The following is an 11,171-nucleotide window of genomic DNA, read 5'->3' as shown; positions in this document are numbered from 1 at the left end:
AATGCTGTTCGGGCAGGACTCGCAGGCCGATCGTGCGTTTTCAGGGTGGATGAAGGTCTCGAAGTATACTGTAATCATACAAAATTAACACATATGATCTCCTTTTTAGATTTAACGTATGAGCTGACACTTAAAAGTTCGGATCAGACAGGTAAGAACTCCCTTCCCAAAAGCGGGTGCTTCCTGTTGTTTCCTGTTGAGGCACACGTTGGTCCACCTGTTCTCACTAATTACACACGTAGAAGAAAACACACTTGCTGTGAAGAGTTGCACGTGTGACCAGGGCTCTCTGAGAAAAGGTGGGAGGGCAGTTTGGACCCCTCGGTGTGTCGGTGGGGTGGGAGGGGTGAGCGCTTTTATTTCCTTCTGATCGACACGCGTACTTGGAATGCCTGTTCTGTGTTCTTCTGGGTTTTCTGATTTTTTACAGTGAGTATGTGTCCCTTCTGTAATCAAGAAATAGATGTGATTTAAACCGGAAGGAAAGAGGAGATGGAGCGGGGTCCCACCTCCTCTGTGTCCGTGGAGCTTAGCACAGGACCTGGCACAAAGTGTGTGCTCTCTACAGACTGGTTGAGCGAGGGGTCACATTTCTGGGTGGCCCCCAGAGCAGCGCTGAAGGTCTTTCTCTAGACTCTAGTCCCAGAAATGCTCCCCCAAAACCAGAATCCTCAGGGACCCCCAAACTATCAGCCTGATGGCAGCTGGAGCAGAGGAGACAGAAGCCGGGGCCTCTGCGGCCTGCCCCAAATGGCTGCCCCCCAGAACAGGGTGAGGCTTTTAAAAGTGCAGAAACCACATTTGAGTCGAGATGACTTTTTCTAAACAGGCCTCACACGAGCAGTAACTATTCACGAGCGTGCCTAGGTCCTCGTGACTGTTCCCGTGAGCCCGAGAGCACCATCCAGCACTGACTTTCCATCTGCGCTACCCGTGCCACGTCTCCTAAGTGTGCCTTCCGGGAGCCAGGACCCCCTTTTCCTGTGTGTGGTGGATGAGGGGCCTGGGGACGGGGTTCAGGAGAGCAGGATGGCCACCTCCAGTCGGGGACTCCAGCCCGCACCCCTGCCATCCATGTCACCGAAATCAGGCTGTCCTTACTTCCTGTCCCCTCTGAGCCCATGCTAATCTGTAGAAACACCATTCTTGCCCTATAGCCTCTCCAGGCGTGGTTCTCAGCCCTGAGTCCCAAGGCCACCCGCCCACTAACGCGGCCCCTCATCGGGGGCTCGTGGTAACAGCTGGCATGGGGCATCTCCTGTGGGGGGCAGAGCGCAAGCCTCTCAGGTGGGCCTGGTGCCCCGCCCAGGGGTGGAAGCACACGCAGACGCGGCCCTCAGAGGAGCCGTTCGGCCCGCATCCTCATCTGAGAGGCACCCACAAACACTGGTTCCGGCCTCACCACCAGGGCCTCCTACCTTCACGGACCACCCGCCCCGTTCAGCCGCCCTGCACCAGCGTGAGCACAGCCAGGGAGAGTGTTGCCGGAGGGCGGCCTGTGTGGTGTTAGGGGCAGGCCAAGGACCAAGGTAGGGCCTGAGCTCAGGCCCAAGGATGCCATGCTCTGAGAGATGCAGAGAGGGGACCCGTGTCGGGGGAAAGGTGGCAGCCTGGCATCCAGTCTCCTCCGCGATTTCAGAGCTTTGGTGCTCTAGACATAAAGGAAGTCTACATTTGCCTTTCCAAACCGTGCTTGGAATGGCGCAGACAGACGGCTCTGCTAACAGTTTAACCCTCAGCCTTTGGAGAGGTCTCATACTCTGAAATTGCCCATTTTAACGTCAGCATTTTTGAAATTTGGAGACATCCTTTTATGCAATAAGCTGGAGAGCTGGATGGGGCCTCAAAGACCGCCTGATCTCCCACCCTTTCCTGGGGGGAGAGGACACGGAGGTGGCACGAGCGATGGGGGTCCTACCCTCCGTGTGGCCTGTGGGCACCGCACCCACCTTGGCCAGGGGAACCGCCACCGTGGGGAGGGGAGGCCGGCCTAGACCCCCGATCCCCGCACAGAAGGTCTCCCTGCCCCCCAGGGCCTGGCTGCCCTGCCCTCGGGTTCTCACTCCACTCCCTCGGCTTGGCCTTCCAGGAGACGGATCTTCTAGAAGCAGCGAACTCAAGAAAAGATGTGAGGACCTGGAGGCTCAGCTGAAGCTGAAGGAGGACGAGAACAACGAGCTGCTGACCGAGCTGGAGCAGAAGAGCGCGATGGTCGTCGTGCTGGAGAACAGCATCAAGGAGCGCGAGAGGCGGTACCTGGAGGAGCTGAAGGTGAAGAGCCACAAGCTGGGCGCGCTGAGCAGCGAGCTGGAGCAGCGCGCCGGCACCATCGCCTACCTGACGTCGCAGCTGCACGCCACCAAGAGGAAGCTCCTGAGCTCCGGCGGCACCTCGGACGGCAGCCCGGCCGGCAGCCCCGCGCTGGCCAGCTACAAGCCGGCCCCGCCCAAGGACAGGCTGCCCGAGACGCCCCGGCGCCGCATGAAGAAGAGCCTCTCGGCCCCGCTGCACCCGGAGTTCGAGGAGGTCTACAGATTCGGGGCCGAGAGCCGGAAACTGCTTCTGCGGGAGCCGGTGGACGCCATGCCCGACCCCACCCCGTTCCTGCTGGCCAGGGAGTCGGCCGAGGTCCACCTCGTCAAGGAGCGGCCCCTCGTCATCCCCCCCATCGCCTCGGACCGCAGCGCCGGCGAGCAGCCCAGCCCCGCCCGCGAGAAGCCGCACAGGGCGCACGTGGGCGTGGCGCACCGCATCCACCACGCGACCCCGGCGCAGGCCCCGCCCGAGGTGGAGACGCTGGCGGTGGACCAGGTGAACGGAGGCGGCAAGGTGGCGAGGAAGCACTCAGGGACGGACAGAACTGTGTGAAGGCCCCCCCGCGACCCTTCCCCGCGCTCTCGAGGCACTGTGATCACTCCTAGGGAAAACTCAGCCGCACCTCCTCTGTTTCTTTTCTTTTTCAATTCCCATGCATGCCGAATTGTTTTCACGCCTGTCAACAGATTATTCTCCTGCTCCCCCTGCCCTCTGACCGACACCGAAACACGATCGTGTCCCTGCTACGGAATCCGTCCGTACTTACTAATCGCTGCGGCCAAACACCTGTGTGCCGACTCGCTTGCTTCCAGCCCGGCTCCGCGGAATCTCAGCGCGCTCGCGGACAAAGCACGGGCCGCAGGCTGCGCCGCTGCTCGACGTTAACGACATCAGATAAGTCACACGCCTAATTATAAAGTCGGAGCAACACATAACGACCTTGACCTCATCCCTCCCGTTTCCAGGGCGGCCTGTCCGGAGCAGCCCTGCTCCCTCCAGGGGACCCCCGTAACCTCCCGACACACCCTCCCCCGGGGGCGGCACGGATAACCGAGCAGATGTATGTTAAGTCACGGGAACTAAATAAGATGACGTCACTTCTCATATCACCACGACCTGAATGTGTGCTGTTTTTTGTTAGTTTTATCCAAAATGTTCAAGATCCCAACAAACTTTATTTTCTAAACCTGCCTTCTTTCTGTTCTGTGTCTTTTATTAAACCACCCGAGGGTGGGCCTGGGGGGGGGGGGAACAGTGGGAGGGAAAGAAATAGCGCCCGCTTCTGCCCCTTGCCCCCGTAACTGCTGCCCAGACAGTGGGCTCACCCAGGGGTGGTGGGGTTCACTTCCGGAAAGACGAGTCCCCTGCTGTGTCTCACTGCCCTGAGCCATCCCTTAGAACGTTCTGCGCCTCGGAAGTTCTAGCAAAAGCCAGTTGTCCCCGTGACTGGCCTCGCCCTCGTGTCCCGCTAGCGCTCAGCTCAGCCCAGCCCCGTTCCTCCCTCGCAGGGTAAAGCCGCTCCTCGCCCCCGGCCGGGCCTGGCCGGAGTAGCCCCAGGTGCGCAGGAGGAAGAGACGCCTGGTAGCCGCCGGTCCTTCAGGTTCTTCGTCCGCACCCAACCCCTCACAGCCTCACGCAGGAATCAAAACACCAGGCTCGGCACCCTCACCCACACGCTGCCAGGCCAGCGCCCGGGGAGCCGGGCTGGAGAGTTCTGGAAGGGTGTGGGTGATTCGGGCCTCGTCAGCCCAGGGACGGGGGCCCTGCTGCCTGCGCGCCCCAGCGCGCGGCCCTCGCTCCAGAGAGGCGCCTGCTGAAAGAGACCTGGACCACCGAAAAGCCACCTTTGACAGTTTGCGTTAGAATTCTCACTTGTGCCATCGACATGCAGGCAGTTTTGCTTAAGTGGTTCCCCTGAGAAGGAAAAGCAAATTCGACACGTCTTAAAATGCTCTTGTTGAATTTACTTTTTGACTACCACAGAATCCTTTTTTTAAAGTTAAAAAAAACAAAACCATTCAGGTTAACTTATATGGAAAGACATACAAACGGCTGATTTCAAATGAAAGAAAAAAATCGGTGTCAACCCCCCTCCTGCCTCGAGAGGCCCCAAGAAGTGACAGCAGATGGTGCGTCGTCACGAATTCCCAGCACATCCGTTGCCGGCCACAGACTTAGAATCTCGTGCCGTTTTCTTCACCCAGAGGGTTAATCAGAATTCAGGGTGAGGCACACCCCTTGCAGGACCCAGTGAGAAATGTGCTTCGTGGTAAAGAGATCGGCTTCAAAAACCAAGCCGACGCCCATGGCGTTCCTTCTCATGGAGGTGGTGTAGACGGGCGTCCGGAAAGTGTTCTGCACAGGAAAGGGGCGTGAGGTGCCGGCACGGGCAGAGGGGAGCGCGGGTCCCGGGGAGGGCGAAGGCTCGTCTAAGCGCTACGGGTGCGGAGGGGCCCCGCGAGGTGCCGGGCTCTGCTGACACCCATGAGAAGCGGGGTCGGCCAGCAGAGCAGGCCGTCCTGCAGGGGCGCCTGCCGTCCACACCGGATGTAGCTACCTTCTGATCCACGCAATGAGCGCAGAATTTCACCAGAAGGGAGGAGTCGCTCCTCAAGCTGGTCTGGGCCACAGCCTCCAACCTTGAACCCGTGCCGCCCCCGGAAGGTTCTGCACACACGCACACGCACGCGTGCATTGTTCCCCCGGGACGTGGCTCAAGGGCTTCCCCCAGCCCTGAAAGGTTAAGAGCCCCTGTGCTAAAAGGCAAGACTCTTGGAAACCACCTGGTGTCTAACTCCAGTCAGAGGAGAAGAGGGGAAACGGGGCAGGCGTTGGCCTTTCACCTGCAGTTTGAGGCGATGGGCTTCAGTGGGGATGATCTTCACGACCGGCAGGTCGACGGCCAGCACCTTGGATTTGCTCTTGATAAGACATCCTTTTTCTACATCCCAGTCAGCGCCTTCTAGATAGAGTCCTGAGACAAAGCATCCTAGAGGCGCCAGGAAGAGAGCCGCACTTAGGCGGAGGCAAGTGTCATTCTGCGGAGCATGTGGCAGCTCTAGCAGATGCGCATATGGACAAACAAAAGGGTAACTAACTGAGTCTCCTTCCCCACACACAGCCCCCGCCTTTTCCCAAAAGGGGTGGCCACCATTTCTACCCCGCCCACTTTCCTTTTGTAGAGCCCAGATGGGACACCCTGGAGACCCCGTGACCCTCCATATGGCCACAGCGCCACGGAAGAGGGGTGGTCGCCTCTCCCCAGCAATGTGGCATCAAGGCCCACAGACTTAACTGGCCTCGGGCCCCAGAGTCAGCTGGCACCATGGCCACCCCAACACTGCCGGTCCCTCTGAGACCTCGCTGGCCTTCTACAAAGAGGACTGAGCGCTCCACAATGTTCACCATAAACCCCCTCTCCCTAAGCTAGCTGAAGAGGGCTTTTGTGCTTGCAGCGAGATGTCCTCTAAGACACGACCCCCCGGGAAACCACAGTTTCCAGCCGTAGTTCACACAGTCAGTAACCAGTGTCTAAGGGACTTGACGTTACAGCACAGTTGAACGGCTCCCACCTGGCCCATCCTGCTCTCTGGCTACCATGCCCCCGGGCCCTCATGGGTTCCAGGGAAGCCACCTGGCGATCCAGTTCTTTCTAACCTAGTGGCCCATTTCCCACAGACAAGCTGGGCGAGTGTGGCTCAGCTCTCCCCTGACATCAGCCCACGTCTCAATGGAAAAACTGGAAAAGAAACATCTGGACTCACCCTCAGAGACGTCAAGCCCCACGTGGACAGCACACAAACATGGCCAGTATTTGCAGCAGTCTGACTCTCCGGGCCCACACTGTGCTCAGCCCTTTTGAGGGCAGCTTGGGGAGGGAGACCCTACATGAGAGGCTGTGAATCCGTAGGGAGCTGGCCGTACCTTGTCCCGCCCGCTCATTCACTTCGTCTGCATCTTGGAACTTGGTCACTTGCGTGAACAAGGTGGAGCGGTCCAGCGGCCAGCCGTGCCTCCGGCAGGTGGCCTGCACCAGGGCCGTGAGGTAGGATTCTGGGATGTGCAGCCCCGAGAGCCACATCACACTGGGCTCACACTCGGTGGCCTGGAGAGAGAGGGCAGCCGGTGAGAGCCCGGGGCTGCCATCCAATGCCAGGGCCAAAGCTGACAAAAGATGCAGCTCACGCTAGGGGCAGGGAGATGGTGTTGGGACAACCGGCAGCCCACTGGGAAAAACAAGCTGGATCACCAAACTCCAGGTGCAGCCAAGATTTAAATATAGAAAACACACCACAGGCAGACTCAGCGCTTCCACTGCAGGGGGCGTGGGTTCGATCCCTGGTCGGGGAACTAGGATCCCGCATGCCACGCAGCGCGGCCAAAAAAATAAAAACAAAACTAAACTAAATAAATAAACCACAAAAGTACAAATCAAATCTCCAGTGAATGTTTTCAGAATCTTGGAGTGGGGAATACAAAACCTAGAAGCCATAAAAGAAAAGACTGATCTATTTGACTACATTAAAATGTAAAACTTTCCTATGGAAAAAATAGCACAGAATCAAAAAGCTTAAAGGCAAGCTGGGGAAATATCTGTAACACCAGCAGACAAAAGACTTAATTCCCTTGATGTACAAAGAGCTCTTAAAAACCAATTTTAGAAGGTGGAGAACTTGAGGGGCTTCCCTGGTGGCGCAGTGGTTAAGAATCCGCCTGCCAATGCAGGGGACACGGGTTTGATCCCACGGGAAGATCCCACATGCCGCGGAGCAGCTAAGCCACAACTACTGAAGCCCGCGTGCCTAGAGCCCGTGCTCTGCGACAAGAGAAGCCACCGGAGAAGCCCGAGCACCGCAACGAAGAGCAGCCCCCGCTCACCGCAACTAGACAAAGCCCGCGCACAGCAACGAAGACCCAATGCAGCCAAAAATAGATAAATAAATAATTTTTTTTAAAAAAAGGTGGAGAACTTGATAAAAATGAAATCAAGATACAAAGACAGTTCATAGAAAAACACAACATGTCTATAAACGTGTCAAACACACTCAGCCTCACTATAATTAAGGAGATACACAACCAACATAGTTGATGCTACTTTCTGCCTGTGGAGGAGAAAAAGATCCAAAGTATTAAGCGCACACCATGTTGCAGCGAGGTGAGGAAATAATCATTCTCGTACGCTGTGGTTTCAAGTTCTCTAGAAAACCATCTGACAAGAGCTGTCAGAATTTAAAATGCACCCACTCAGATCCAACTCTTCCATTGCACCCATGGAACATACTCACATGAGTCTCCAAAGGCATGTGCCCCAGAGTGTTGTTCGTACTAACAAAACAAAAAATCCAAAAAGAGAACAAAAAACCAATGGTAACCGCCTAAATATCCATCAGGGGAAAGGATCCAGGATATCTGTGAGACGGAGCAGCCTAGAAGGAATGACGTCTAGAGGTACTTAGATGGAACAATTGCCAAGACAGACGCTTAGATGGATAAATCAAGTTGGCCATAGTATGCTTCAAAGTCTTTCTTTTTTTAATATATTTATTTTATGTATTTATTTTTGGCTGGGTTGGGTCTTCGTTGCTGTGCATGAGCTCTCTCTATCTGCGGCGAGCAGGGGCTACTCTTCCTTGCGGTGGCTTCTCTTTGTTGGGGAGCACGGGCTCTAGGCGTGCAGGCTTCGGTTGTTGCGGCACGCGGGCTCAGTATTTGTGGCTCGAGGGCTCTAGAGAGCAGACTCAGTAGTTGTGGCGCACGGACTTAGCTGCTCCGCGGCATGTGGGATCTTCCCGGACCAGGGCTTGAACCCGTGTCCCCCGCATTGGCAGGCGGATTCTTAACCACTGCGCCACCAGGGAAGCCCCCGAGGAAGGGAGGAAGGAAGGGAGGGGGGAAGGGAGAAAAGGAAAAAAATACAGATACGCTTGCAGAGTCCGAGACCATTTCCAGAGCACCCAGTCAGCTCCTGACAGAGGTACCGCTGGGGAGGGGAGAAGGAGTCGGGAAGTGGTTTGAGGGGGTCCAGGCCAAGCCTTGAACCAGCAAGCAGACCGCTGCCTCTCACTTACCCACGTCGTGTACTGGCTGAACCTCCGCAGGAAGTAGGGCATCCAGTTTCCGAGGGACTTTAAGGTGTCAGGGGCAAGCTTTCTCCAGATATTAGGGATTTGCCCAAGAAAGAGGGACCTGGCTACATCATCTAATTCACTGCTCATCCCAACTTCTCCAGCCAAGGCCTGTTTATAGAATCAAGAGCAGTCAGGCAAGACTAGCGGAAAACCCAGCACTCCACCGAGGCAGGAATTTGCACTTGAGGAACGGGCTTACCCTCTGAAGTTCAGCCAGGGACGTGGACATCCGTATGACAAGCTTGTTGAAGCGCTGCAGCTCCTGCAGGAGCACCACTGAGGTAGGGGAGGCGGCCATCCCCAGCTGCTTCCTGACCAGGTCCAAGTCAAAGACTTTGGGCATCTTGTTTGCTATGTCCTTGGCCACATGGCCAGTGTAATTATCTCGGCTGATGGCGGTGCTGCATTCCCCTGAAATCAGGACACGTTTCAGAGAGAGCAAGGCATCTGAGCGCAGGACTGGGGCGCCTTCTGGCTCTCAGAAGGGCACCAACAGTACGCAAGCTATCAGAACCCGAAGCAGCACTTTGCGCCAATGCCCTTTGTCCCCAGTCCGATGGGCACAGTCCTCTGCAGGGGACTTTACCCGTCTGAGGCTGCAGCTCCAGCAGCTGAGACCACATGTCTCGAGCTGCCTGAGTGTAATATCCAGTCTCAGCGTTGAGGTGCAGCCCAAACACTTCAGGCGTGTTGGCCAGAGGGAGGGCCTCAATGGCTTCTGTAATGGGAGAGAACAGCGGTTACACTGCCATGCCACCTCCGATTCCCGAGGGCCCACAGCCTCGACGTCCCCACACACGTTAGCCTACGTTCCACCTCTGAGAGGGTGACGTGCTTTTAAAGTGAGAATTCTACACCACCATGCCCAATACAGTCCTGTGTGCATCTTGTTTTTTTTTTTTTTTTTTGCCATGCCTCGCGGCTTGCGGGATCTCAATTCCCCAACCAGAGATCAAACCCAGGCCCACAGCAGTGAAAGCGCAGAGTCCTAACCACTGGGCCACCAGGGAACTTTCTCTACGTGTATCTTTTATGAAAATGGCTCAGTGACTTTCCCAGGGGCCACTCTGCCCTTCCAGGGAGACTCTGATATATTTACCATCATTCCAGGACAGGAAGTCTGAACTAACTCCATCAGCTCTGAGGCTAGGAAGAGCCCACTGGGCCCCGCTAAAAGGCATAAGAAAACACCCCCGAGCCGTCAAAGAGTCCCACCAGGGGAAGGGGTCAGAAGAAGCATCAAGCCAACCACAGAAACCAGAAGAGCTGAAATGTACGGGCTCCCTTAGAATAAAACATCTACATACTTTCTGATGGCTGAGAAATCTCACCAACAAATTTTTCCTTGACATCCCCTGTGGGGATTTTGTAGTCCACTTCCTTGTTCCGGAAAAAGTGGAATGGCTGGAAAGTATCGAAAAGGAAGTCCCCCAGGTATTCATCCATGTAGACGGTCAGGATGCGCCGGTCAAAGCTGTCGATGGCCCGTCCTCCGTACATGACCTGACATTACAGGGAGTGAGAGCCGGCCAGGACCCAGAACCTACGGGGTGGGCCCTGAGGCCCCGGGCCCAGTGGACAGTCCAGGGTCAAGCCCGGATGCGCCCTTAGAGAGACTCCTGCTGCCCGGCCACTGTACAGCTCAAACCGTGCTGACTTGCACAGGCTTCGGGCCACTCTATACAAGAGGGCTTGTGTGCAGACTCATAGAGCCCAAGGTGATAGCAGTCCTCATGAAACGCTGGGAGCCAGTGTGCAACTGGCCAACTCCCCAAAACATAGCGAACGAGCAAACAAAACAACCCAAGGAGCCAGCAGCCGCCTTTGTCTTTGGAACAGTGATGTCTCTGTCTGAGCCACACACAGGCCTCCGGGGAGGCTTTCCCACGAGCGCTGTGTAAGGCCGTGGCCTCCAGAGTGGACCTCCAGGCCCGCCGAACAGAAGCAGGGCTCCCGTGACGTGCCTGAGGCATGCTCAGCGGGGAACATGAGTCCCCAGGGCGATGAGTCCAAACGCCCAGGTGACGGTCGCTCACTTAGGACAAAGAACAACAGGGTGACGAACCGGGGCGGGGGGCGGGGGATGTTTTACAGAGACCCAGGGGCCTTCAGCTGATGGGCAGCAGCAAGAGGGGAGTCCCAGAAGACTCGGGGGCCATGGACCAGGGACACCAGGCCACAGCCCAGCCCACCCCAGGGGGCCTGCAGCGGGTGCCCAGGATGCTCCTACCTCCCCGATTAGGTACTTGAGGCTGCCCCACGGGATCCGAGGGTCGTGCTGCCGGAAAGCTTTTGTTAAGTATGTGTTCAGAATCTCCATGCAGACCTGCAAAGAGGAGGAACAGGCCTGGGCATCCGAAAGCCCATAAGTCCTTCGCGCTCTGACTGTTTTCTGAAAACGTGGGCAGGAACAACGAGGGAGGGAGTGTCCCCCAGGAGAGGCAGCAGCCACCTCTTCACCTGGAAGTCAGACTCGTTGAAGTCGTAGTACACGTTCCACCCAATCTTCCCGAACTTTCTCCTCTCCTGCACCACAGCATGGAAGAACGCCAACACGTAGACCAGGGGCTTGAAAGCAGGGTGTGGACACTGGTCCAGCATCTCAGGAGAGATCTTGAAGTACGTGGCTCTCATGTTGAGTTTCAGCCCGTTGGGTGGCTCGGTGACAACCTGTCGGAAGCAAAGACCGATGGTGACGGAAACCCCAGGCCCCCGAGCAGGGCTCTG

At 56.6% G+C, this 11,171-nt stretch overlaps 2 protein-coding genes across 3 annotated transcripts in view; one reads left to right on the top strand and one right to left on the bottom strand.

The window, feature by feature from the left end:
* CCDC92 (coiled-coil domain containing 92) overlaps positions 1–3,507 on the top strand; it is a 29,884-nt gene extending 26,377 nt beyond the window's left edge. Inside the window, exons 3-4 of one of the 2 annotated variants that reach the window (XM_029224228.1) lie at positions 110–151; positions 2,090–3,507. In XM_029224228.1, coding sequence (XP_029080061.1) covers positions 110–151; positions 2,090–2,868 — 821 coding nt within the window. In that variant the 3' untranslated portion in view covers positions 2,869–3,507. The remainder of the gene's footprint in view (positions 1–109; positions 152–2,089) is intronic. The other variant, XM_029224235.1, reaches the window with a different exon arrangement.
* A 403-nt stretch (positions 3,508–3,910) lies between these two features.
* Positions 3,911–11,171, bottom strand: part of DNAH10 (dynein axonemal heavy chain 10) — a 149,111-nt gene continuing 141,850 nt past the window's right edge. Inside the window, exons 71-79 of the mRNA XM_029223933.1 lie at positions 10,905–11,114; positions 10,675–10,770; positions 9,776–9,947; positions 9,031–9,162; positions 8,644–8,855; positions 8,385–8,552; positions 6,241–6,421; positions 5,160–5,305; positions 3,911–4,671 (exon numbers count right to left, since the gene is read on the bottom strand). Coding sequence (XP_029079766.1) covers positions 4,525–4,671; positions 5,160–5,305; positions 6,241–6,421; positions 8,385–8,552; positions 8,644–8,855; positions 9,031–9,162; positions 9,776–9,947; positions 10,675–10,770; positions 10,905–11,114 — 1,464 coding nt within the window. The 3' untranslated portion in view covers positions 3,911–4,524. The remainder of the gene's footprint in view (positions 4,672–5,159; positions 5,306–6,240; positions 6,422–8,384; positions 8,553–8,643; positions 8,856–9,030; positions 9,163–9,775; positions 9,948–10,674; positions 10,771–10,904; positions 11,115–11,171) is intronic.

Source organism: Monodon monoceros, unplaced genomic scaffold (genome assembly GCF_005190385.1).
Source record: "Monodon monoceros isolate NGI ecotype Baffin Bay Population unplaced genomic scaffold, NGI_Narwhal_1 Super_Scaffold_1, whole genome shotgun sequence".
Taxonomy (NCBI): domain Eukaryota; kingdom Metazoa; phylum Chordata; class Mammalia; order Artiodactyla; family Monodontidae; genus Monodon; species Monodon monoceros.
The sequence above is the reverse complement of the archived record's forward strand: the minus strand, read 5'-3'. Positions and strand labels throughout refer to the sequence as shown.